Source organism: Theileria orientalis, chromosome 1 (genome assembly GCF_000740895.1).
Source record: "Theileria orientalis strain Shintoku DNA, chromosome 1, complete genome".
Lineage (NCBI taxonomy): Eukaryota > Apicomplexa > Aconoidasida > Piroplasmida > Theileriidae > Theileria > Theileria orientalis.
The window spans coordinates 2,673,539-2,696,546 of NC_025260.1; the positions used below are offsets into that span (position 1 = coordinate 2,673,539).

The following is a 23,008-nucleotide window of genomic DNA, read 5'->3' on the forward strand; positions in this document are numbered from 1 at the left end:
TAAAATATAAAGTATTATGATAAAATGAAGGTAGTTTTGGGACTAGTACTGGTGTCAACAGCAATATCAGGATTGACAGGGACAGCTGAAGGGGATTCCGAACAAAAAAACATAGTTGAGACGAAGATAACAGAAAGCTTCAAGGACATGTACGCACACCTGGGATACGTGTCACACTACATAGGGAAAAGAGCCTCGGAAATAGCAGAAAATCATAAAATCAACGAAAAGGTATTAAAAAGAATACAGGAGCTGAGTAGCAGGAATTGCGCAATACTGGGACTGAAGGATAGAGAACAAATACCGTACCTGAAGAGCACTCGGGAGCTGAACGAAAAATACAAGGAAGGAAAGGAAGAAACGTACAGGGACCTGAAGAAGGTGGAGTCGGACATAGGAAAGGCACTGAGAAACATATCAGAAATGGTAAAAATATGGAAAAGACACTTCGAAGGGAGAACCGAGTCTTCAGACTGGAAAAGGGAACTGGCGAGAAACGAGTACGTGTACCCACTGCTGTTCAACGACTACCTGCTCATATTCTACGAAATAGCAGGAAAGATAGTGGAAGCGTACAAAGTGGAGCCGAGAGAAGCAGACGGAGAAGAAATGTACGCCAAAGGAATATTCCTGGAGGGCCTCAAAGCGGAAAGCAGGAGGAAAGGCTTCGTGTCGGCGAAGGAAGACATGGAGTTCGCGGACCTGACGAAATCAACGTTCGTGCCTAACACATTGCTGCTGGAACGAGTATTCTACGACATGGAAAGACAAATACCGGAGTGCTCAGACCAAATGGAAACAGTGATGTCAGTATTCCACAAATACAAAAGAAATATGGAACTGATGTAAAATAATGTAATAGTAGAATTAAGTAAACGGGAATTGAAATAGTAGTTAGTATGCGTGTATCAATGTGTGTAAGGAAAGTAGTTTTACACTGAAAAAAAAATTGAAATGAAGATAAGGAGAAAGGTAAAGAAATAGATAGCCGTGGGGTGTTGAGAAGAGGAAGCGAAAAGCTGAAAATAATTATTATAATAAGACCATAGGAAATGCAGATTAGTATTTGTGTAAAATATAATTGAAAGATAGGTAAAAGTAAAATAATTGTGTAAAATAGAAGAATACTAAAAAGAAATCGGAGCAAGAAAATGAGATTCTCAGTTGTAAGTGTGGCAATATGCCTACACATTGTGACATTAGTCGAGTCAGTAGATGAAGACACGGAATCTGATTCGTTCCAAGAAAGGAATTCGGAAGATAAGGAGCTGGATCACCTAGGGCTGTTGAACTTGTTGGACGTAGAAAATATTACAAAGCTGTCAAGCAAAAATTATGAACAGAAGCTCATAGCAACAGAGTTCTCATTCATAGTAAACCTAGGAGTAAAAGTGGAAGGAATACTGCAATCATACCAAAAGTTAATTGAGGAAAATTTAGAAGAAGCGTACGATGAAATAGAAAACGAAATGGATCCATTAATGTACGACTTTGGAGTTAAATTGAAGGAATATTTGGATATTCTGAACCTGAAGCTTGAAGAAATGGAAGAACAAGGAGAAGAGTACGAATCAAAAGTAGAAGAACCAAGGTCATTTTTGAATACAAAATCAATAAAAGAGTCATTGGAAATGGTTAAAAAGGTGTACAATATAGTAAACGAAAAAATAGTAATAAGCTGTGTAGACAAGGAAGTGAAAAGAAACCTACTGTGGACAGTGAAAAATAAAATGGTACTGTTCTCATTGGGAGTAAAGATAATATTCCTGAAAATGGTTAACAATTACGCAAGAGCATGTAAAATAAGAGAAAGATTCTCAGAAACAGGAATAAACTACCTGATGGTGTTTGATAGAGGAATCAACGAAAGAATCAAGGACCCGAAGAAGGAAGGAAGAATAATCTACTTCAACAGCTTCATAGAAAACTACGAAAGCGCAACGGAAGAGTTAATCCAGAGAGTAATATCACAAATAAAAGAGAACGAACTGATGCTGAAGCTGAAAGAAAAAACACACAAAAACTTTGAAATGATGCACAGAGACTTGGAAGAACAAATAAAACCAATACTAGGACTGAGCGGAGCAGTAATGAAAAATGTAAGAATATGAAAGAGTTTGAAAAGTAAATTGGAAGAAAAAGGAAAAAAAACAAAAATAACAATAATGTAGTATACATAGTACACATTAGAGTAAAAACAAGTAGATAGTTAAGTAAGGAAATGGAAAAAGTAAATATTAATAAAATAAGTGCATAAAATAAAGGAATAATGAAAGAAGAAATGGGGAATCTGGAAAGTGAGAAGCTCAACAAGCGTAAAGGAAATCAGTAAGAAACAAGTTTGTAATAGTGTGTAAACGCTGAAATAATTTCAGACCACAATAAATGTGATGTATAATACACACTAGGGAACATAGGTAGATAGAATAGTTGCATAAATGATCGATTATTATTTGTAGAATCGAAGGCCATCAAAGGCCAATAAAAAATAAAATAAAGCAAGATAAACCGTTTAAAGTGAGCCAAGAGAGGACATGGTGGCAATTGGGGCCCAAAAAGAAGACAGTGTGTGTGTAATGAGCTATAACATACAGTCGATACCAACAACAATAGTGCCCAGCACAAACCTGGGATCGAGAAAAAAAGTTCTGCCAGAATATATTAAAAAGATAGTAGATAAGTACTCAGTGAAAATACTGATACTGCAGGAACTCTTTGATAAATCGCTGTACAGTGAAGTAAAAAAGGCACTGGAAGACGTACTTCCATACTCAACAGGAGTAATAGGAGTGAAGAAGGAGTACACAAACTGGACGAGCTCCATGGACTGCTCACAAATGCCAATCAGACTGATGAACGGAGGAACGTGCATGTTCTCAAAGTACAAAATAGTGGAAAAGCACCAGATGGTCTTCAGAAACTCAAGAAACACATGCTCACTGGCAGCGAAAGGAGCGTGTCTGGCAGTGCTGAGCAAAGGAGATAAGCTGATCAACGTGATAGGAACGCACCTGCAGGCGTACGAAGGGCCGAGCATGGAAATCAGGAAGATGCAGTACCTGGAAATCCTTATCTGGCTGGAAAAACTGTTCAGCAAGAAGGTGGAGTCGCCGCACTACTACGCAGTGAGCAGAGAAAACAAAATAGTGTTGGCAGGAGACTTAAACACGTGCTGCGTTAACCACAAGCCGGACTTCGACATCATGCTCTCGCAGAGCAGAATGAGCAGCTTCGTGCGCTTCGAGCTGACGATGACGAAGGAGAACATGGACCCGACCTACTGCACGCACACCAACGACTACTGCAAACTCTGTAAGTTTACGCGCAAATGAAACTTTCAGCGAACTCGGAGGAAATCTCGCACATCTATGACTACATCTTCGTGGGACCTGAGGTGAAGGTGCTGCAGCCGCAGAGGAGCGTGCGCGACAGGCTGAAGACGCCGGTGCTCGTGAGGAGGTTCTACCTGCACTGCATAGGCACGGCGAAGAGGAAGGTCTACAACCCGAGCGACCACTTCCCAATCTACGCAGTGCTGGACGTGTAGGGGCGCAGCCCCTGGAACTGAGGCCTGAGAGCCCGTTAAATGTGCATTCACCGTGTGGCCACAGGGCACCAGCCTTAGTATTGAATAAACGAGCGATGTACGAGGAAAAGTGCACGCGGACATACAAGTGTGTGGAGCCGTGTATAGAGAGTGTAGAGATTAGGTGTGAATGGCCAGGTGCACGTCGAGGCTGACGTCCTCGTTGGCGAAGTGGTCGACGGGAAGAGCCTCGCCCAGGTCGGCCATCTGCTCCCAGCGCTCAATGTTCTTCTTGAGCTGGACTATGCAGACGTCGTACACGCGGTTTGAGCAGTGCACGCGCGAGAGCGAACGCCGGTTCCCGTACTCGTCGTAGTCCAGGTCGTCCACGTTTAGGGCGTGGTGGGAGTCGATGTTGCCGGTCACGAGCTCGACGAAGTGGAAGCTGTCCGAGTCCTGGTTGTTCGGCATCGCGTCCTCGCCCGCATGGCCGGAGGCATCCACGTCGTTGTGGTCGTAGGCCCTGGAGGACTCGCTCAGCTCGCCCGAGAGCAGCAAAGGCTTAGCCTTATGCGAGTTTGGATGGTCTAAGGGAAGAGAGTTAGAGTAATTTATGTTCATGTGACAGTAATTTGATGTAAATTAAGTAAGGTTGGGTACATGGAAGTAGCTAGAGTAGTGTACATGGCATTAGTAAGAGTAGTTAGTGTAGTGCATGGTAGGTAAGGTTATATAAATAAACTAGTGCAAGTAGCAGTAAATAAACTCACGTGGTATTTTGGACAGCTCCTCGTAGAGGGGAGCAACTACGAGACTTAGGAAGCCACTCTGGGCCTTGGGGACGTCCCTGTGCCTCGTGGAGTCGCAGAGGGCACTCACAGGAAGGTCAAGACTCTTCTCCAGATCACCCTGGGAGTAAAACTCGCACAGGAGGCGCTGGGCCCACTCATAACTGAGGTCCCAGGTTATGCAGGTGGACCCCAAATCGGACGCCTTTATCAGCATCTTACAGATGCTCCAGAGCTCGTCGCCAACATTGAAGTCACGTGAGATCCTCTTCAGCCTACAAGAATTATAAGAGTTGAGCGTTAGTATTTTATGCTTTTGTAGTTTAAGTGTTAGTAGCTTGTGTGCTTAGTTTAAGTGTGTAGCTTGGCTGTGTGTAGCTTATGTGTGCAATTAATGTGTATTGAAGCTAAATGGCGAGAAGGACGCGTACCTGAAGCGTGAAATTGACTCGAAGTGGTCCTCCATGTCAGTTGCGAGTATGAGGTCGATGATCCTCCGACGCACCTGCCGCAGCTCGTCCCGCTTGAGGAAGCTGAAGATGTTGCACTCCTCCATCTTCAGCACCTTGAAGGTAAGGCAGGAGTGGAAATTCTCTAAAACCGCCTTGTCGTTGAATAAATTTGCGATATCGTGGCCTGAGTTCACGAAGAAGGAGTTGGTCTTTCCGGGGTGGCCTATGTCGTGGCACATTGCGGCGACCACGAGAATGGCCCTGTCCAGGGCCGACATCTGCTCGTAGACGCCGACGAAGTTTGCGAGGCAGCAGAGCTTCTGGGCCACGAAAATGCCGTGCATACAGTTGTGGTACGAGACGTCTCTGTACAGCCCTTCCACCACGCTCAGGAAGTTAAGCATGGTGGTCTGCGGCACGCCGTGCTGGGCCTGGAAATCCTGCAGCAGGGAGTACGCCAGCGATATAAAGGGCTGTTTGGCCTCCCTGAAGTGGCCTAAGATGCTGAAGTTCCAGTCGTTCAGAAGCTGGAACAGGTTCACGGTGCTTTCGACCTTCGTAACCGTGCCCAGGTACTGGCTGAATCTGATGTCACAAGACACAGAATAGCGGTTCGAATCCGACAGTCTAACAAACTTTGACTCGGCAGATTCTAAAAATTTCATATTCACACTCCACGTAGCTACGACTAAAACGTGTCAAAACTATTCTAACTGTGGCCAATAACTATTCTAACTGTCGCTAAAACTAACGTGGCGTAGTGGATGTAGCCGGCTCAAAATAACTGGAAATGTACGTCTCCACGATGTCTGCCTCGTCTCCGAGGCTCTTGTATATCTGCGAGTGCGGAATGTAGTACAGGTTTGGGTTATTCGTCAACTGGTTCATGCAGGTCTTCATTGCCTTGCACATGTGATTCAGGGATCCTGTGATCTCGGGAAACATGTTGCCGGCTGCGTCGATTGTGCGATTGGCGATTTTGATGCACCTCCTCATGGTGATAAGCATATACTCTGCGGGCGTGAACGACTTGTCTGGACTCTTTGCCTCTGCGATGTCCCTCTCGAGCACATCGATCTTCCTCGTGGTGCTCAGCCAGTTATAAAAGGATACTCTCGTCTGGAGCTCTGAACTATAACTGCCGAAATACAACGTCAAGATGATCAAAATGAACGTAAACACTCTCAGCACCCTAAAAATATGAATGAGATCCGAGCAAAGTTGCGTGTGAGGAGCTAATAATTAAATATAACAACTTACACGAAAACCCAGGGGATAATGAGCGATCCACAATTGGGTTTATATAAAACGGATATCGAGAATATGGTGACGAACTGAAGGTGAATCAACCAAGTCTTGGACGTTCTAAATCAAAGTAAGCGTCGAGTAAACATACCTCGTGGGTATAAACGAATCAACCACTGCAATCAGTAAGATGCTGTAAAAGTAAGTCAACGCCTTTATGCCCTCCCTGGGAGTAATTACGTCACGGGCGGGTACATCTGAGGGAATGTTCTCAATAACGTAAGACGATAAAAGCAACCAACATCCCCAAATGAAGTTAATCTATGAATAGTTAATAGTGAGCCGTTAAATATGAGTATAAAGGTACCAGTCCTAGAGACAAGTAGCAAAGTTTCTCGGTCAAACTGCGAAACCTCTTGTAAAGGCCAATCAGAGGAAACAAGGCCAGAACTGAAGTAACGGCCATTGTCACGTGGAACAAAACTAAGATATAGTATTTGCCCTTCCACAGCCCTAAATACACCAAATGTGTGTTAATTAATCATTTTATAATATATAATAAGAGTTAAGTATGTACATATTGTACCTGATTTTTTAAAGACGATTGCACACAGCGGCCACAAAGTGAGAGTCATAACTAGGATCAAAAGGGAAACAAACGGCATCCTTCTCAACATCCACTCGTTTAAATTGAGAGAAAACAACATTTCCATTGAAAAACTGTTAAACTTGAGAGGAAATTTCGACATCTCGTGGAGGCCAGGGGAGTTGCCGAAATAACTGCCCTTGGAATCTTTGGAATTAATACGATTCAAAGAGGAACCTAAATACCAATGAATGTAGAGTGAATTAGTGTAAAAATTATTTTTAAAAAGGAAAATTGACTGAAAATGTGTATTGACATACGTCTATGCTCAATATAATGCAAAATCTCCGAATTCAAAAGCTCTGCATTAGAATGATTAGTAAAATTCTCGGGACCCTTGAACCTGTACCCGAATATTCCTATATCGGTAGAACCCAAAACATGTATGTTGGTACTGCGGGGTTCCGAGGAATCGGCTCTATGAATTCCCCGTTTCTGAAATTTGTCCCCTTCACAACTGTCGGAAGCAATAGAATCATTGATTTCTAGTACGGAATCCGACATTCCGAATAATGTACAGGAAGAATACAGGAAGAATAAGTGACAAGATGCTATAAAACGGTGTCTAATAAAAACTTCATTCGTGATTTATAAAAAAAATGAGATAACATTTTATATATCATCGTATATAAACAAATTGGTTAAAATGCCCTAAAGTGAATATAATACAAATAATATCGACTGAGTCAAGAAAAAATGTGTGGAGCAAAAAATTAATAAAATACAAAATGTCAAAACGTAAAATATAGTATAATTAATAAATATAAAAGGAATATAAAATAAAAAGATAATGAGAACAAATAAATAAATATGTGTTAACCAATATATAATGTGTAACATAATAAAGAAGGATATGTACTAAAAAAGAATGATATAAATCAATACATTGAAAAATGAATAAGAAATTTATGTAATTTAAGTAAATATTCTAATGGAAGTAGAAGAATTGAAAGGAATAAGGAGAAAAATGGACAAATAGATTAAGATCATGAGTACGATTTCAAATTCTCAAAAAGAAGAAATGAATCTCGTGAGACATAACTATGAAGGTGTGTAAAAGAAAGATAAAGAATAGACTAAAAAAAGATACAGGAATTGACGGGTTGAACCATGATGGGGTGATATTGATAATTTTTTTGTAGATCTTATCAATATATGCACTGTATCTTTTAAGCATCTTCTACAGTAATATATATAGTTTGTCAACGTAGGCTTTAAATTTTTCAATGTACTGTATATGAATATACGATTCTAGAGTCTATTATATGTATTCATAATTAGTCGAACTCTATGGTTTCACAATTCATGGAATTATGTGTTAAGTATATCTAATATATATTGGGAATTCCCGTATATCTTGGTGCATAATTTATCGGTTCTTTATTGCAAAGATGACAGATTCAGCAACCCCGTCAGTCAACGCTAAGCTGTTTGTTGGATCTGTACCTACGAATGTTACCGAGGTATTTATAGTTCGTATGTATTTATATAATATCTGTAGGAACAACTCAAGTCAGAACTATCTAAATACGGACAATTAGTATCCCTGTTTTATATGCCTGACCAGACGAAGCAAAATAATGGCTGGGCATTCGTAACATTTGAAACTAACGAAAACGCATCAGATGCAATAGACGCCTTAAACGGAAAAGTAGTATTCGATGTATGTTTCATGGCAGAAAAGTAGATAGTACATAAAAACAATAATTCATTGATAATTAGGGCTCTAGTCAAGGATTGGAAGTGGTGTACGCATCGCAGCGTAATATGGCAGAAACGCAGCCACAGCCACAACCCCCAAAACCACAACCAAGCAGTTCACCACTGTGGCAGCAGTTTACAACAGCAGAAGGAGTGCCGTACTACTACAACGTAAGAACAGGTCAAACGCAGTGGCAGAAACCAGTGGAATTCACGAGCACGAGCGCCACAAGAACAGCAGGAGGAGGCTCGTCATTCGGACCGCCGGGAGCGAACCTATTCGTGTTCCACGTCCCAGCAAACTGGAACGACATAGACCTGATAGAGCACTTCAAGCACTTCGGAAACGTAATAAGCGCGAGAGTGCAGAGAGACTCAGCAGGAAGAAATAGAGGCTTCGGATTCATATCGTACGATAACCCGCAGAGCGCAGTCGTAGCAATAAAAAATATGAACGGGTTCAGCGTGGGAGGAAAGTACCTGAAGGTACAGCTGAAAAAGGGAGAGGAGCATTATATGCACTCAGACCAGTACCAAGTGCAGCCATACGGCTCGCAGAGCCAGTACGGCTCGTCGCACGTGCAGTCAGGAAGCAGCACACTGACGCCGAAGTACCAAATGCATTACAACCCATACTGATATCAAGTCAAGGGATCATAAAAATTTTATGATCCAGCCCCTGCAATGCCTAAAGGCCTTAATGCAATTGACTCCACATATAAGTACATTTAGATAAAAGATAATTTGTGTGTGTAGATATATAAAAGTGAAAGAAAAAACTAAAGTAAATAATAAAAATGTGTGTAATCCTATGAATATATGTCAAGTGTACAAGTGTATCAAAAATATATAGTAAAGGGTGAAACAAAATTTAAAGTAATTTCCTCAAATTGCTAGTGAGTTGAGAAAGACCGATAGCAGTTAAAAAGTTAATGGCGAACCTGATGTTCTTGGGATGATCAGTAGGAAACATGCCCTCGAGGTGAGGAAGAAGGTCCTCGTCGTAAAAGCGGCGACAAAGCACGTCAGCGCCCATGTTCTGAGAAAGGTCCTGAAGAAGAATCTTGATGAAGATCCTGGCGCTGGAAGTGGTGTCCTCCTCAGTGAGCCGAATGACGGAAAGAACGGTCCAGGGAATGGCCTCGGAGTGCAAAAGGTGCGAAAAGAACTTGCCAACGTTGCGAAGCTTCGAAGTCTCGAGTCGGTGAATGAGGCTGTACTGCCTGGAGAAGCACTCCTGAAAGCAGCTGCAGTACACGGGCCTGATCTTGCACAGGCGCTCGGCCTGGAGCGCGTAGAACTGCTGAAAGGTCCGCTCCATGGCGCAGCAGTCGATGAGCATGGTGCACACCTCGACCTCCCTGCCCTCCTCGATGTTGAGCTTGAGCAGTTTGTGGACGCACTCCTCGTAGTTCAGGGACGACATGATGCACAGGTAGAGCGTCTTCCTCAGGTTGATTAAGTCCTGCTCAGTGGAGTCGGTGATCCTAACGAGGTCCTTGCCGGCCTTCTTGTCAGACTCCTCGTCCTCACTGTCATCGGAGGAGGCCTCGGAGTCCTCGCTGGTGTCGCTGCCGGCGTCCTCAATGCCCAGCAGAGAGTTCTTTATCCCCTCCCATTTGGCGTTCTCGGCTCTGTAGACCTCGGGAGTGACAGGTTGGAAAATGTTCAGGTGCTCCTGAGCGGCGATGGAGCCGTCCAGGAAGTCTATGTCGTGGGTAAACTGGTCGCCCTCCTCGACCAAGTCGAGTTCCTCAGTGGTGGGCGGGTACTCCTCGAACTTTTTGCGTCTGACGTCCCAAAGCTTCTCAATTGTGTACTGCGTCTTCTTATCAACGCTACCTGACTGTAGAATTGATCTCAGTCGCTCAAAAATTGCGTCCAGCCCCTCCTTGCACGAGTCCAGTAAGAAAGCTCCAACCTCCTTAATGAAGTTGACTGAAAGCTCCACTGAGTCGTCAGTAGGGTTCTCGAGTAAAATCATCAGAAGTTGCAACGCCATAACGTCCTGGGCGACCTTCTGGTTCACCAAGTGGGCAATACACTTCACACAGGACTGGCATACTATGCGATCGTTCCTCTTGTATGCGCGGCGAAACTGAAGTATGACTCTGGACAGCACGAGCTCCCCGACTTCGGGGAACTTGGAGTTGACGACTGCCAAAAACGAGGCGTAGATGGGAGTGAACCCTGGTGAGGCCATCTGGGCTCGAATCCAGGTCCTGGCGAATAAGCCACGACCCCGAATCAGGTTACATTCGAGCAATTCACAAATCAATTCCGCAATGTTTGTTAGGGTCAGCTTGTTTACAATGCTGTTGATGCGCTTCTTCAATTTTTCCCACTCCTGGCGCTGGTACTCCACGGAATCGTCCTCTTCAATTTCACGTTGGAGTCTCTGGAGCTTGAAAGGAGGGATGTAAACACCTCCAGTTCTACTTAAACCAACATTGATATTTTTTCCATTCTTACTTGGTGAATGTGGTCTCTTTTTCAAGGACTCAGTAACTTTTTCACCAAGATTCTCAGTGGGAGCATCACTCGACTGAGCGACGGGAGATTTGGCTCTTGATTTCATTATAATTTAATCTATATGATTTAAAAAATAATTAAAATTAAATTATCATTTTAAGTGAAAAAAAATCTGATTTCAAAAGTATATAATCCTCATATTTAGTTGTGGGAACAAGTGAATAAATTATGTATAAAAATTGAATCAAATAAAAAATTACGAAATAAAGTTATATATCGATGTGATACAAAGTAGAAAAATAAAAAATTATCAGAAGAAAAATTACACATTTGAAGAACGATAAAACCGTATGCTCAACAAAAATGTTGAAAATTATTATTTACTGCGATTAGCATTTTTCCACCGATTCCCATATTAATACAATCTCTATGACTCACAACGCCAACAGAAGTCTGTAGAATCCACAAACCGGTGTTGAATTTAGTTCTGGATTTAAGTTCGTGAGGAGTAACCCAAATGTCCCTACTGGGTTTTGATATTACCCTTATGTTGCGTATAACCTATATGTGTATTTATTGTCAAGGATGTGTTATAAATACTTACAGGAGCACCCTTGTAATGTTTCAAAAGAATGTTGATCCTGTCTCCATGAACAGAATAGCCCCTAATATAACCTTCTTTTAATAGAAGTTGTAGTATTTGCACATTTAAAACGTGATACCTACACCACTGGTTCTGTGCATCAGTTTTAAGAAGGGGAACGATCATCTCACAAGCCCTCTGCATTGTACAGAGGACGAGATATATAACAAACAAAAATATATCTAGATATACATTTAACAATTATCACAATGTGTAATTTTTCCTAACTAATATGTCTACTGTGTAACGCAGAAAAATATAACATTTAAACATTATTGTTGGGGGAGTAGTACAGAAATAAACAAGTACATATAACTCTGTAATGCTATACATAATAAAACTGTAACATAAAATATCCTATATCACTAGATTATAAGACTTTGGATTTAAATTATAATTTTTGTTTGGCTCAAGATATATCGGTAATTTAAGAGTAAAGTAAATGTACAATAAATCAAAGGTATAGTCGATTGAACATTTGATTGTTAAAGCTGAGATAATTTTAAAGTACGATTATTAGGATATCTAGTAATTGAAATTTATTTGTAAACCCTAAAATTTTCTCTGGATTAGTTTTCTGATCTAAGTTCAACAGTGAATATTTGGCTAACTTTCTTTCAGTTTATTGTAACATAACACTGAATAAATTGTATACAAAGAATTCAAATGTATTAATAAGTATAATTTAAGTACCGTATAGGTGAAAGGTAAAGATCAATACAGCAACGACGATTAGAGCAAATAAGTAAAAACACTCAACAAATTTCACTAAAGTATAAATAAACAAAAATATCGCAATGGCGCTTGAACACAACTACGATTATTTATTTAAAATAGTGCTCATCGGAGATTCTAACGTAGGAAAATCAAACCTGTTGGACCGCTTTGTAAAAGGAAACTTTAAGCTGGACTCCAAAAGTACAATAGGAGTGGAGTTTGCAACGAAAAACGTGACGCTGAAGAACGGCAAAACAGCAAAGGCACAAATATGGGACACAGCAGGACAGGAGCGTTACAGAGCAATAACATCAGCATACTACAGAGGAGCAAGAGGAGCAATAGTTGTATACGATATAGCATCAAAGCAGTCATTTTACAACGTCTCACGCTGGCTAACAGAGCTTAACGAGTATGGAGACCCAAACATGATCATTGCACTGGTGGGAAACAAAAGCGACCTGACGCACCTGAGAGAAGTGTCCTCAGAGGACGGAGAAAGGTACGCACACAGCAACAACCTGATGTTCTTTGAAACGTCTTGCCTGAACAACGAAAACATAGATACAGCATTCACGGAGCTGCTCAGCTCAATTTGCGAAAACCACGAAAAGTTCGGAGACACGGCACACGGAGAGCAGACAAACCAAATACCGAAAGCAGTAGTGTCACTGTCAAAGCAGAAAAAGCTAAAGAAGAAGCTAGCAAAGTGTTGCTGACCGTAAATTTTTAATTTAATTAAATATTTATTTTACGTGTTACACATTAAGTGGTAACCTGAGTGACCATAGTAAACGAATAAGTGTGGAAGTGTTAAATAAAGATGTGTAAAAATAAAATAAAATAAAAAATAAAAATATAGATGTGTCTAATAGAATGTAAATGTTGTTTTAATAGTATGTATATAAAATTAGGAAGAATGATGAGGAATGATAGAAAAAGAAACACATAGAAACAAATGATAAAATGTAAAAGTTGAATTGGTAGATTCTAAAGTAAATAATAAATAAAAAGGTTTTATTCAAAAAAAACGTTGTTTATAGTTAAAAAATATGATTCTTAGGAATAGTGTGTAAGCAAAAAGTGGGAAAATGGAATCATAATCAAAATCCGAAAACGGGTTATGAAAACAGCTAGAAATAAGTCTAATTTTAGAATTAGACAATTTGTAGTCGGTTGCTATTTTTCTATTTTTAGATATGCAATTAGGTGCATGTTCACCAATGCACATGTGTAGGTACTCCGAAAATGGTACGGAAGTCGGGATAACAAAGGAAGGTTAAGATTTAATTAAACGTGATTTAAAAAATGGGTAAGGTAGATGAATCTAGCCCAAGATTTGACGAAATTGTAAGAACGGTGAGTAGCCAAGCGGCATGTGGGTACAAACCAGATTCCGCAAGGAAAGTAGTCTATGATTCCCAACTTAGAAACGATCACGCTCAAGCGGCGAAGGAAGTAGTCATGAAAAGAATAATTAAGAGCGGATCGATAGGAAATGAAGGAAGATTAGACCACCTGTACGGGATCAACGAGATCCTGTCAAAGGATCTATCACCAGTTAGGGTAATAAGAATAGATAAGAGAAGGTCGAATCAATCAGTAAATAGAAACAGCAGCCAAGAAGGTCACAGGGTCATAAGAAGAGGAATGAGTGATAATGTGACCGGAATGAGCTACAACAGTAATTTGAAGCTGGTGAGGCAAAGTAGCCAAAGTTCAAACAAAAGCCGCAAGGAATCCAATAGGCCAATTTACGGGCACGTGTATTTGAACATTTACGACCTGGAAAACGTGAATAAATTTGTTAACATAATCGCAAATACTATTGGGGCGGCAGCCTATCACGCAGGGGTAGAGATATATGGATGTGAATACAACTTCGGGTACACATCGTCTGGGGGAACCGGAGTGATGCAATCGTTCCCGAGGCACCACGCATCGCACGTTTATCGCAAGTCGCTGGACCTGGGAAGGACGAGGTTCAGCCCTGAGGAAGTGAAGCAAATAGTAGAAAGCCTAAAAAAGGATTGGCCAGGCAAACAGTACAACATCTTGAAGAGGTAAGTTCAGAAATGACTATTTAAGAAATAAAAACAACCTTGCACCGCAACAAATTCATCAAACGACGTAGGAATTGCCTAAATTTCGCAGACGAGCTGTGCGTGCGACTGGAAGTCGGAAAGATCCCAGAGTGGGTAATGGGCCTCCAGAACAAGATTAACTGGACGCGCAAGAGCCTGAACAAGGGAGCAGCTAAGCTCAAGGTAAGTCAAAGCTTCTAATCCCTTAGAATATTTTAGGAATATAGCCGAAGATCATGAACTAAAAGCCAAACAAATTAAGCCTAATCCTACTATAAAATTAAATATACATCTTAAACAATCTTAAAATACAGCCAGCTTTAAACCTAGTTATAGTCGACAGTCTCGACATTGCCCTCCTGATATAACCCATTGCGAGCAGCCTGGCGATTCTCAGAGGGAGATCTGCTGTTATCCTCAGCCTCAAAAGTGTCGTTATTGTATCTGTAAAGGTGTAAGATTAAGAATCGAGAGTGAATAGTAAGTCTATAGTAGAAAGTAACCTGTCGTTCTCGTCGTTTTGCGTCTCGTGGTTAACTGGGGAGTCGTTCGAGTAAAGGTCGTCGTTGGGTTCCTCGACCAGCAAAGTCTCATTGTTATAACCAATGGTTTTGAGGAACTCACTGACTGGCACATGAATCAACTCCAACTTATTAACGTCAATCTTCTTCCCGTTCAAGTCCTTGAGGGCGTTTTGAACAGACTCATCGTTAGTAAATTCTATTAATCCGAACCTCTTGTTGCCCTTGATAATAATCGAAGCATAGTTAACCTCACCAGCCTGCCTGGCAAAATCCTTCAAATCCTGCCAACTAACACTTTGGTCCAAGTTGGTGACCGTAATCTGGTATCCGGGCTTCGGTTCCCTGGCCGAGAGCTTTTTCTGCTGTTCAATGTGCGGCTGTACCTTAAGCCATGACCCCCAAATCAGCTTATTGTGCATCTCGCGTATTGCGGTCTCAGCGTCCTTGGAACGGACGAAGTCGACAAACGCGAACTTCCTGCGGAAGTCGATTCTGTTAATGGGCCCGAATGATGAAAATTTTGCTGTAAGCTCGTCCTGGGTAACCTCGCCGGACAAATTGCCTATAAAAACCTTTGTTTTGTGGTACCTAGAGGGCAGAGCCGCTGTGCGACGAACAGGCCCGGTCCTCCTGGCGTCTAACTCGTAGCCTTGAACCTCAGTTCTACGAACGGGAGGTTGACGGGGAGGTGGAGCCCTGCGGTCATATGGGCCCGGCCTCTCCCTGTACACCCTTCGTTCGGCGGGAAACTTGTCGAACTCTGACACGTTGCGTGAAGGCTGTTGATAGTTACGATGGGGATGGGCGCTGTAGTCACGATAGCGGTTAAAATCGCGGGAACCGGCCCCGGGGTACTCACGACTGGCAATATAGTCACGAGAATTGTGAAACTCTCTAGAGCTGTGGAAGTCGCGTGGTCCGTGGTAATCTCTGCTATTGGAATGATAGTCCCAGGTGGGCGGGTGATAATCGCGGGAATTGTTGTAATCTCTGGAATTGGAAGGGTAGTCACGGGTGTTGGGGTACTCCCTGACGTTGTTGTAGTCCTTCGAGTTCGGATAGCTGCGGTGAACATCGCGGTTGTTTGGATACTCGCGATGGTTCAAGTCCCTGCCCTGAACGAAGTCGCGCTGGTTAAAATCGCGAGCGTTGTAGTTGTCTTTAGGGTCCCTACCTGAACTGTAGCCATAATCACGGTACCGAGAGGGCGAGTTATATCTAACTCCCCTGATATCAACCTCGTCGCGTCTGTTGTAATTTTGACGGGGAGTGAAAGGTCTTTCAGGACCAGATCTTGTTGTTCTGGGCCTCATATTTAAATTAAAAAATATTAAAAAACAAGTTAATTAAAAATATAAGTGATTGCCAAAGGTATTGAAACGGTACCAACAAACAAAACGTGTAATATAAACAAAAAGGTATAAATCAATCTAAAAATAACAAGAAAATAAACGGCCAAGCCCCATCGGAAATGCATGGGGGAGTAAAAGTAAATTAGGTGCCAAAAGTAACAAAAATATAAAAAAATAATAAAAAATTGAAATTAAAGATATGAGTGCGATCGTTCCGACACCAATTTTGCAAATGAAATTGAAAAAATGCATTCATATAACTTCGTGTGTACAGGTCAGATCTTGGCTTCCATATCTTCCAGATTCAATAATTGATTGTCTATCGACCTTCTAAGCCTTTTAACCTATATGTGTTTGTATATGCAGGTATATTAGATTTAATACCTCCTCAATTTTATCCATCTTGTATGCGATCTCCTTATTCGTTTTTTTAATATCATTCAACAGTGTATTTATTTCAGAAACCACTTTCATAAAACGTTCAACATTTTTTACACTGGATACGTCGGTCATACTTGGCAAATAGTCCTTGTTCCCGTCCTTTACCTTGCGATTAAAAGCGTCAACAATAATTAACTTTATGGATTCAGTCAAAAGTTCCTCGAAATTCTGCTCGCGTGCCACTTCAGAGAATGTTGCCTGTAAAACGTTGTTAAAATTTAAAACACACCAGCAACTCCTCCCTTAGTTTAAACAGCGACTCTAAGGCCTCATTGGTGATTTCAGAGTCGTTGCTTTCTAAAATAAGCTGTAAAACGCGCTTTAGGCTATATAATTTATTATTGTTGTTATTGTTTAAGGCATCTCTATTTGAGTGAGTGCTGGAGTACTCATGTGCAATTGAAGTGGTTAACAATTTCTCATTGTAGCCAAAAGAATAATCGCCAGACTCTGAAAATAAGCCATTCCACACACAGGGTAGTTCGTCCAGCATATTGGTATAAAAATAAAAATAATATATTAATTTTGAAAATAATTACTCAACATCAGATATGTGGGTTGAGAAGTTGTAGAATTTATAATTCGGCTGTAAATCCAATACATAAGCGAATGGTGTGTATTTTAAAACAAATTGGATGATTAAAAATTAGGTAAAGGCGATATGTGTGTTTACGAATTCCCCAAATAACACAGGCTGACGTACAAATCTATGAGATGAAAATAAAGTGTGAAGGCTCTGGTCCAAGTTGCAATCCATTGGTATTAAAAGCTCAAAAGTGCTATTAATCTTCTTTTTCATGAATAAATAGTTCAATTTGTTCTCCTCAATATGCACAGAAAATAAAATCTTGTTGAACTTTGCACAGTCCATATATAGCTGTTTTATGATACTCGCCCTCTCATTTGGCACCTTAAAACCCACATTCCAGTTTAACTCGTAGTATTTGGGATTGGTGAAATCCCATCTGCTAGAGTTTAGGGTAACCTACAGGTAAAAAATGTAATGAATTTCCATGCTACCTTCAAGTCGTTCAGCTTAAAAAATGCCTTGCTGGCCTCATCGATGGAATTATAAACCTGAGTGATGTTTTGATATTCACTCAGCGGATTGAAGTGATGGTCATCTGCGAATAATTAGTGTATTAGTAACACACCTGGGTGGAGAAACATACAAGAAGGCCTCTCCCCAATAGGGTAGTAAAAAATGTCTATCTTCTCAGGCTCATAAGTAACAGGAAAGATGGAAGTGTTATAAAAGCAAATGGTAGTCTTGAAGTTGCCTCCAGTGATAACGGAACCGTCATTATTTGATAAAATGTGCCACGTGTTGACGTTATCCTGTGGAATCTTTAAAGATACATGTATATAAGGTTGGGAATAGTATAGCCCAGCCAATGATCCTAAATTAAATGTTATGTGATAATTTTATATGAATAATAAAATACCTGATGATAATACAGTTAATACTAAAACGATGTGTACAAAAATTAAAATTCTAGCAAAGAAAAATTTGTCCTTTTTGGACATTTTTAAACAAAAGAATCATTTATATATTTATTAAAAACATTTTACAAATTTTAAATTATGATAATATACATTTAATGGTTAAATAACATGAAGTATTTTAATCAATGATAAAAAAATGTGTGGATCGAAATAATACTAATAATTAATTGTACTATAATCATTATACAATAATAAAGAAAATAAACTGCAATGTGTAAAAATAACAAGAATATAAAAGGAATGTTAACAGTAAATATATGGTGTAGTTGATCTGGGAATTCATGACCTTACACATAAGAATTATAAAGAATCTTTAATAAAATATGATTAAATTTAGTAATTTCGGGAATGAATCATTATGAGAGGTTGAAGGAACAATTGAAGAAGATTAACGTAAAAAAGAAGGAGAAAAAGAGAGTAACAGATACGAGATTACATCTAACGCAGTATATATCCCATGTTATACCACTATCATCGCAAAGGTTAATACTGTCGCCATTCAATAGATCAGCTTTGCTGGCACAAATAGGATGTGACAGCTTCAAGACCGTGTTTAACATAAAGAATCCAACGCCCCTCGACATACTAAAAGGTACAAAGTAACTTAGATTAAATACCGTAAACACGTAGTTAAGAGGATTAATTAATAAGTCCAGGCTCATATGAAAGGTTTGGGTTCGTAAATCTGTGGAAGGGAACGACATCGCACATACTATCAGGAGTAATATTCCCAGGATTCTACATATTGTCGAAATGGATGTCAAATCTGACGTACATACCTCACGGAGATAAGAGAAGAAACGAGTATCTGAAAAGATACCTGGAGTCGCTGTCAATATGCGGAGTTTCGCACGTGTTCAGTTACCCATTTGACACAGGGTACACGAGACTGGCGTCAAATTATAAAAATAATAGTAAAGTGGGAGCATATTTGAAAGATACATGGAAAAATAGAGGTAAATTAAATGGTGATAAAGAGGATATATAGGAATAAAAAATATGTACGCCGGGTTCTCACTGTGTTTGGTGTCAACAGCAACACACCTGTTGATAACAATACCCCTGGACCAAAATATGCAATACAGGGTAATAAAAAGCATCAACGAGGAAATAGCGAAAAATCCAATACTAAATTCAAACATAAAGGCAATAAAACCAAAAGGTAAGAGGAAGTTTGTTCACAAGCAACGTAGAGCTGAAGCCTGTGGAGTTGTTCCCATTTAACCTGATATTCGCAACGATTTCATCATTCATATCGAGGACAGTAACGTACCCAATAAACACACTAAAGTAAGGAGACGGCTTAATGAAAAACATGTAGAGTCAAGTACCAGTACCACACGTATAGAGAAAACTGCGACTACAAGAGCTTTATGTCAACGCTGAAGGTAAGCGAAGCAAATAAACAAGTTTTTAGAGGAACAATGGACTCACGCTGAAGAGACTGTACTCAGGATTCGGAATGAAGTGTTGCCTGTTTCTACCAGAGTGCCTGTTGTACGGCACACTATACTCAGCAGTTGTAAGATTCTTGTCATAATGTAAAGTAGTAAATGTAGCTAATTTATAAAGTATTTGTATTTGAGTAGCTTATATGTTTATATAAGGGTGTTATTGGCGTATTTTGAGGCAAATAATGACTGTTTGTTTACACAGTTGAAAAATGTTTGGGAGGGGTTTGTATGTAAGAACCTCTGTGAGATTCATCAACATATTCCACACATTCACAAGACCAAAGGATAAATTACAAAATATAGGACCACAAAAGCAATTGTACCCAGGTTCAGCATCAGCACAAAGCAATGTGACAAAAATATGGGATGGAATAAAAGATAAGTTATTTAAAGACGAAGTAAGTTTTAAAAATATATAGATAGTAACGAATAGGTGAAGTTAAAAGGGTTATTGAATTATTATATATAGGAGGACCCAGATAAACAGACGGAAAAATTTTTCCAATACTCAGTGGAAAAGTTAATGGAATCTCCAGGAAAATTTACATTTCAGAGCTTTCAGAAGTACCTAGAGGTAAAATGATAAGAAAGGAAGTTGAAACGCTAAATTTTTAGCATTTGTGTACAAAGTTGAAGGTAATTGGCAAGAAGGCACTGCCTGAGGACAAAATCACAGGAATATTACTGCAGTTGAGAAACCACTGTAAGAATAATAGATATGGGTGCGATTGAGTAAAATAAGAAATAGACATGAGTTTTGAGCTGTTTTTAAAACAGTGTGTAACATGGATATGTAGATAGGATAATGTCAATGTTGACGAAGCAGGAGTTGGAGTCCGATAGTCACACAGTGTTTACACACGAGACGAAGGTGCTTATATCAGAAGCACTGGGAGTGAGTTTGTCAAAAAATAGATGGATGCAGCTCACAGTGAAAGACGTTGACGAAATGCTTTTGTACCACGACACGTGTAAGACGGATAGAACGTGGTACTTCAGAAGACTAGTGCTGGGTAGGCTGACAGTGAGTTGACACGATGTAGGAAGAACATTGCCGACGAGTTACAAGGAGAGAGAGTATCTGTCGTATCAGAGGCCAGCAAGTAAGTGACCACACCAAATTAGTGATGCAGTGAGGCTATCGCAGCAAATATACCCGAAGGTGGAGTCCCTGGAGAGCATCCAGATCAAGAAGACGTACGACGAAATGCACTACAAGAAGATAAGGTGAGTGAGGCGGCAAATAGAAGCAGCAGGCACAAAACGTGGCCGTGGTACCGCCACAGGACGTCAGGCCACGACTACTGGAGAACGAGGCCGTACACAAAGTGGAGAAAGTAAATCGACAGACAGACTGAAACATATATATGATAACACAATACACGTACATGATAGAGCACGGATGTGTGTGTTTACAAACAAGTATATATAAACACATACTAACTTGTATATATACGTGTGCGTATACATAAGTGTATATACACGAGTATATGTACTAGTGTATATAGAGGTATATGTGTGTACCAACTTAAGTATATATATACATATAGTGACATACATACAAACATATATTGTTGTATACATATGTATATAGCAATTACAGTATAAGAGAACATATAAATCATATTAGCTGATTTACGTGTATGGGACTGTATGAAAATTGAATTATGTTGTCCAAACAGTCAAAAGAAGGGTTGGATACCATATTGCCGGATAAACTTGGCCGTAGTCTGGAGATAATGTCACAGGATAGCCTAGGGGCAATTGGCATAAGAAAAAGACCAAGGTGAAACAGAAGAGAACAGGCAGTCCAAGCAGTAGTGATAAACTCTTTTGAGTGAGAGTCGATTAGCCAAAACTGCTTGTCCTCAATAAACTTATTGATTTCATAAGACAGGTCAATGAGAACCTGAATATACTTGTCAAAGCGAAAAGACTTGACGTGGTAGTCCAAGTGTGTGCGATAAGTGCTAAATCTGTCAAAAAGAGAGCTGGTTAAGTGGTCATTTGCAAGATCACTGAGGTCAAAAAAGGGAGAATTGATGGTTTCAATCCCGCTCAGGCTAATGACCGAAGTGATCCTGTGGCACGTATTTGCAAACTTGTTGCGAATGATGTTGTGGGAAGTCTCGAAAATGGAGGAATCAAACTCAAAGTCGCTGCTAAAGTCGCCAAGGTTCATCAAGGCAAGTCTGCAGACGTCACTGCTTTGGGGGGGAGGGAGGGCGGGAACTGAGTTGTTGAGGGACTTGGAAATCTTGTCGCCGCGTGAAAGAAGCCAGCCATGAGATATGAACCTACAAGGCAGCTCCAAACCAAGAGACATAAGCATAGCGGGCCACAGGAGAGCGTGGAAGCTCAAGATATCCTTGCCCAAGACGTGAATAAGCCTCAAATTGTCAGGCACGTAGCCACTATCGCCTAGTTTTAAGTGGCTTAAGTACCCAAGTAGAGCGTCAAACCAAACATAAATGGTCTCACCCTGAGCAACCTCAACGCCCCAATCGCAACTGGACCGGGTGATTGCAACATCGTTCAAGTCAGAACCCAAAATGTTATTTACCTCATTTAACCGGTGTGCAGGCAGTATCGCACCCGGGTTCCGGGAAAAAAAGTTCTTTATTCGATCTTTCCACTTATTCAGCCTGAAAAAATAAGCAGGCTCCTCGACAAACTCAACATCAAACCCTAGCGGCGACTTTCCACTGACCAGCTTAGACTTGGTGTAGTAGCAGTCCTCAGCGGGAGAGAAGTATCCCTGGTGCAAGCCCCTGTAAATATCGTCAGACTGTAACAAAATGTCAAATGTGCGCTTGACCCTATTTTTGTGCTCATCTTCGGAAGTGTGTACCAAAATATCGGGACTAATATCATAGCAGCCGTAGACATCCAAAAACTTATTCCTCATGGATACAACGTAATCCTTAGGGGAACAACCTAGTTTAGTGGAGGAAGATTTTATCTTTGAACCGTGTTCATCAGTGCCAACCAGCAGTTTAACGTCGTAGCCCTTTAAAACCAAATACCGTTTCAACACATCAGAAGCCACCAGTGTGTACACATGGCCCAAATGTGGTTCTCCATTAAGATAAAAAAGGGGAGAAGTGATTAAATATTTATCTTTGTGTGTATGTTCTTCATTTTTAGAAAATAAATTGACAAGTGATCCAGATTTATGGTTGCGATGATCAGAAAATGATGTCAAAAATGATAAAGGAGCATTTAGTGAGCCGCGGGTCTTAAGACAAAGGGAATTAACAATTATCAGTGAATAAAAACAAAAAATTACTATTTTATTTATCCGAATTTTTACAATGTGTAATGGAATCCACATTCAAAATTTACAAATTCAGATAATATTGTACATAAAAATATATTTCAACATGAAAAATGAATACATTTAGTATTTAAAGGTAGAATAAGAATTAAAATAATTTATAATTATAATTGAAACAAA

General features: G+C 40.3%; 15 protein-coding genes across 15 annotated transcripts; 8 read left to right on the top strand and 7 right to left on the bottom strand.

Annotated features, from left to right (window-relative positions):
• Positions 1-24: 24 nt before the first annotated feature.
• On the top strand, positions 25-849 carry TOT_010001138 (conserved hypothetical protein; the record flags this gene model as incomplete). Its single annotated transcript, XM_009691690.1, has 1 exon — positions 25-849. One exon carries the CDS (start codon positions 25-27, stop codon positions 847-849), a length of 825 nt encoding a protein of 274 aa, XP_009689985.1.
• Positions 850-1,151: 302 nt separating this feature from the next.
• TOT_010001139 (conserved hypothetical protein) lies at positions 1,152-2,111 on the top strand (the record flags this gene model as incomplete). Its single annotated transcript, XM_009691691.1, has 1 exon — positions 1,152-2,111. One exon carries the CDS (start codon positions 1,152-1,154, stop codon positions 2,109-2,111), a length of 960 nt encoding a protein of 319 aa, XP_009689986.1.
• Positions 2,112-2,576: 465 nt separating this feature from the next.
• On the top strand, positions 2,577-3,547 carry TOT_010001140 (uncharacterized protein; the record flags this gene model as incomplete). The annotated part of the gene is made up of 2 exons (XM_009691692.1): positions 2,577-3,312; positions 3,342-3,547. The coding sequence occupies 2 exons, from the start codon at positions 2,577-2,579 to the stop codon at positions 3,545-3,547; spliced, it is 942 nt and encodes a 313-aa protein (XP_009689987.1).
• A 159-nt stretch (positions 3,548-3,706) lies between these two features.
• TOT_010001141 (uncharacterized protein) lies at positions 3,707-7,161 on the bottom strand (the record flags this gene model as incomplete). Its single annotated transcript, XM_009691693.1, has 8 exons — positions 3,707-4,113; positions 4,297-4,589; positions 4,746-5,454; positions 5,519-5,958; positions 6,163-6,332; positions 6,379-6,524; positions 6,598-6,834; positions 6,918-7,161. 8 exons carry the CDS (start codon positions 7,159-7,161, stop codon positions 3,707-3,709), a joined length of 2,646 nt encoding a protein of 881 aa, XP_009689988.1.
• Positions 7,162-8,048: 887 nt separating this feature from the next.
• TOT_010001142 (RNA-binding protein) lies at positions 8,049-8,997 on the top strand (the record flags this gene model as incomplete). The annotated part of the gene is made up of 3 exons (XM_009691694.1): positions 8,049-8,120; positions 8,159-8,320; positions 8,380-8,997. 3 exons carry the CDS (start codon positions 8,049-8,051, stop codon positions 8,995-8,997), a joined length of 852 nt encoding a protein of 283 aa, XP_009689989.1.
• Positions 8,998-9,229: 232 nt separating this feature from the next.
• TOT_010001364 (cell-cycle-control protein) lies at positions 9,230-10,855 on the bottom strand (the record flags this gene model as incomplete). The annotated part of the gene is made up of 1 exon (XM_009691695.1): positions 9,230-10,855. The coding sequence occupies one exon, from the start codon at positions 10,853-10,855 to the stop codon at positions 9,230-9,232; it is 1,626 nt and encodes a 541-aa protein (XP_009689990.1).
• A 329-nt stretch (positions 10,856-11,184) lies between these two features.
• On the bottom strand, positions 11,185-11,617 carry TOT_010001365 (30S ribosomal protein S8; the record flags this gene model as incomplete). The annotated part of the gene is made up of 2 exons (XM_009691696.1): positions 11,185-11,391; positions 11,435-11,617. 2 exons carry the CDS (start codon positions 11,615-11,617, stop codon positions 11,185-11,187), a joined length of 390 nt encoding a protein of 129 aa, XP_009689991.1.
• A 653-nt stretch (positions 11,618-12,270) lies between these two features.
• Positions 12,271-12,909, top strand: TOT_010001145 (small GTPase; the record flags this gene model as incomplete). The annotated part of the gene is made up of 1 exon (XM_009691697.1): positions 12,271-12,909. The coding sequence occupies one exon, from the start codon at positions 12,271-12,273 to the stop codon at positions 12,907-12,909; it is 639 nt and encodes a 212-aa protein (XP_009689992.1).
• Positions 12,910-13,498: 589 nt separating this feature from the next.
• TOT_010001146 (uncharacterized protein) lies at positions 13,499-14,475 on the top strand (the record flags this gene model as incomplete). Its single annotated transcript, XM_009691698.1, has 2 exons — positions 13,499-14,253; positions 14,325-14,475. The coding sequence occupies 2 exons, from the start codon at positions 13,499-13,501 to the stop codon at positions 14,473-14,475; spliced, it is 906 nt and encodes a 301-aa protein (XP_009689993.1).
• A 259-nt stretch (positions 14,476-14,734) lies between these two features.
• TOT_010001366 (uncharacterized protein) lies at positions 14,735-16,111 on the bottom strand (the record flags this gene model as incomplete). Its single annotated transcript, XM_009691699.1, has 1 exon — positions 14,735-16,111. One exon carries the CDS (start codon positions 16,109-16,111, stop codon positions 14,735-14,737), a length of 1,377 nt encoding a protein of 458 aa, XP_009689994.1.
• Positions 16,112-16,489: 378 nt separating this feature from the next.
• On the bottom strand, positions 16,490-17,084 carry TOT_010001367 (conserved hypothetical protein; the record flags this gene model as incomplete). Its single annotated transcript, XM_009691700.1, has 2 exons — positions 16,490-16,789; positions 16,821-17,084. The coding sequence occupies 2 exons, from the start codon at positions 17,082-17,084 to the stop codon at positions 16,490-16,492; spliced, it is 564 nt and encodes a 187-aa protein (XP_009689995.1).
• A 153-nt stretch (positions 17,085-17,237) lies between these two features.
• On the bottom strand, positions 17,238-18,118 carry TOT_010001149 (conserved hypothetical protein; the record flags this gene model as incomplete). Its single annotated transcript, XM_009691701.1, has 4 exons — positions 17,238-17,576; positions 17,612-17,715; positions 17,746-17,991; positions 18,037-18,118. The coding sequence occupies 4 exons, from the start codon at positions 18,116-18,118 to the stop codon at positions 17,238-17,240; spliced, it is 771 nt and encodes a 256-aa protein (XP_009689996.1).
• Positions 18,119-18,854: 736 nt separating this feature from the next.
• TOT_010001368 (uncharacterized protein) lies at positions 18,855-19,637 on the top strand (the record flags this gene model as incomplete). Its single annotated transcript, XM_009691702.1, has 5 exons — positions 18,855-19,053; positions 19,086-19,259; positions 19,291-19,387; positions 19,419-19,485; positions 19,515-19,637. 5 exons carry the CDS (start codon positions 18,855-18,857, stop codon positions 19,635-19,637), a joined length of 660 nt encoding a protein of 219 aa, XP_009689997.1.
• A 123-nt stretch (positions 19,638-19,760) lies between these two features.
• TOT_010001151 (conserved hypothetical protein) lies at positions 19,761-20,892 on the top strand (the record flags this gene model as incomplete). Its single annotated transcript, XM_009691703.1, has 7 exons — positions 19,761-19,949; positions 20,021-20,125; positions 20,167-20,254; positions 20,349-20,446; positions 20,477-20,568; positions 20,595-20,654; positions 20,685-20,892. 7 exons carry the CDS (start codon positions 19,761-19,763, stop codon positions 20,890-20,892), a joined length of 840 nt encoding a protein of 279 aa, XP_009689998.1.
• A 280-nt stretch (positions 20,893-21,172) lies between these two features.
• TOT_010001152 (uncharacterized protein) lies at positions 21,173-22,885 on the bottom strand (the record flags this gene model as incomplete). The annotated part of the gene is made up of 1 exon (XM_009691704.1): positions 21,173-22,885. The coding sequence occupies one exon, from the start codon at positions 22,883-22,885 to the stop codon at positions 21,173-21,175; it is 1,713 nt and encodes a 570-aa protein (XP_009689999.1).
• Between the last annotated feature and the right edge of the window lie 123 nt (positions 22,886-23,008).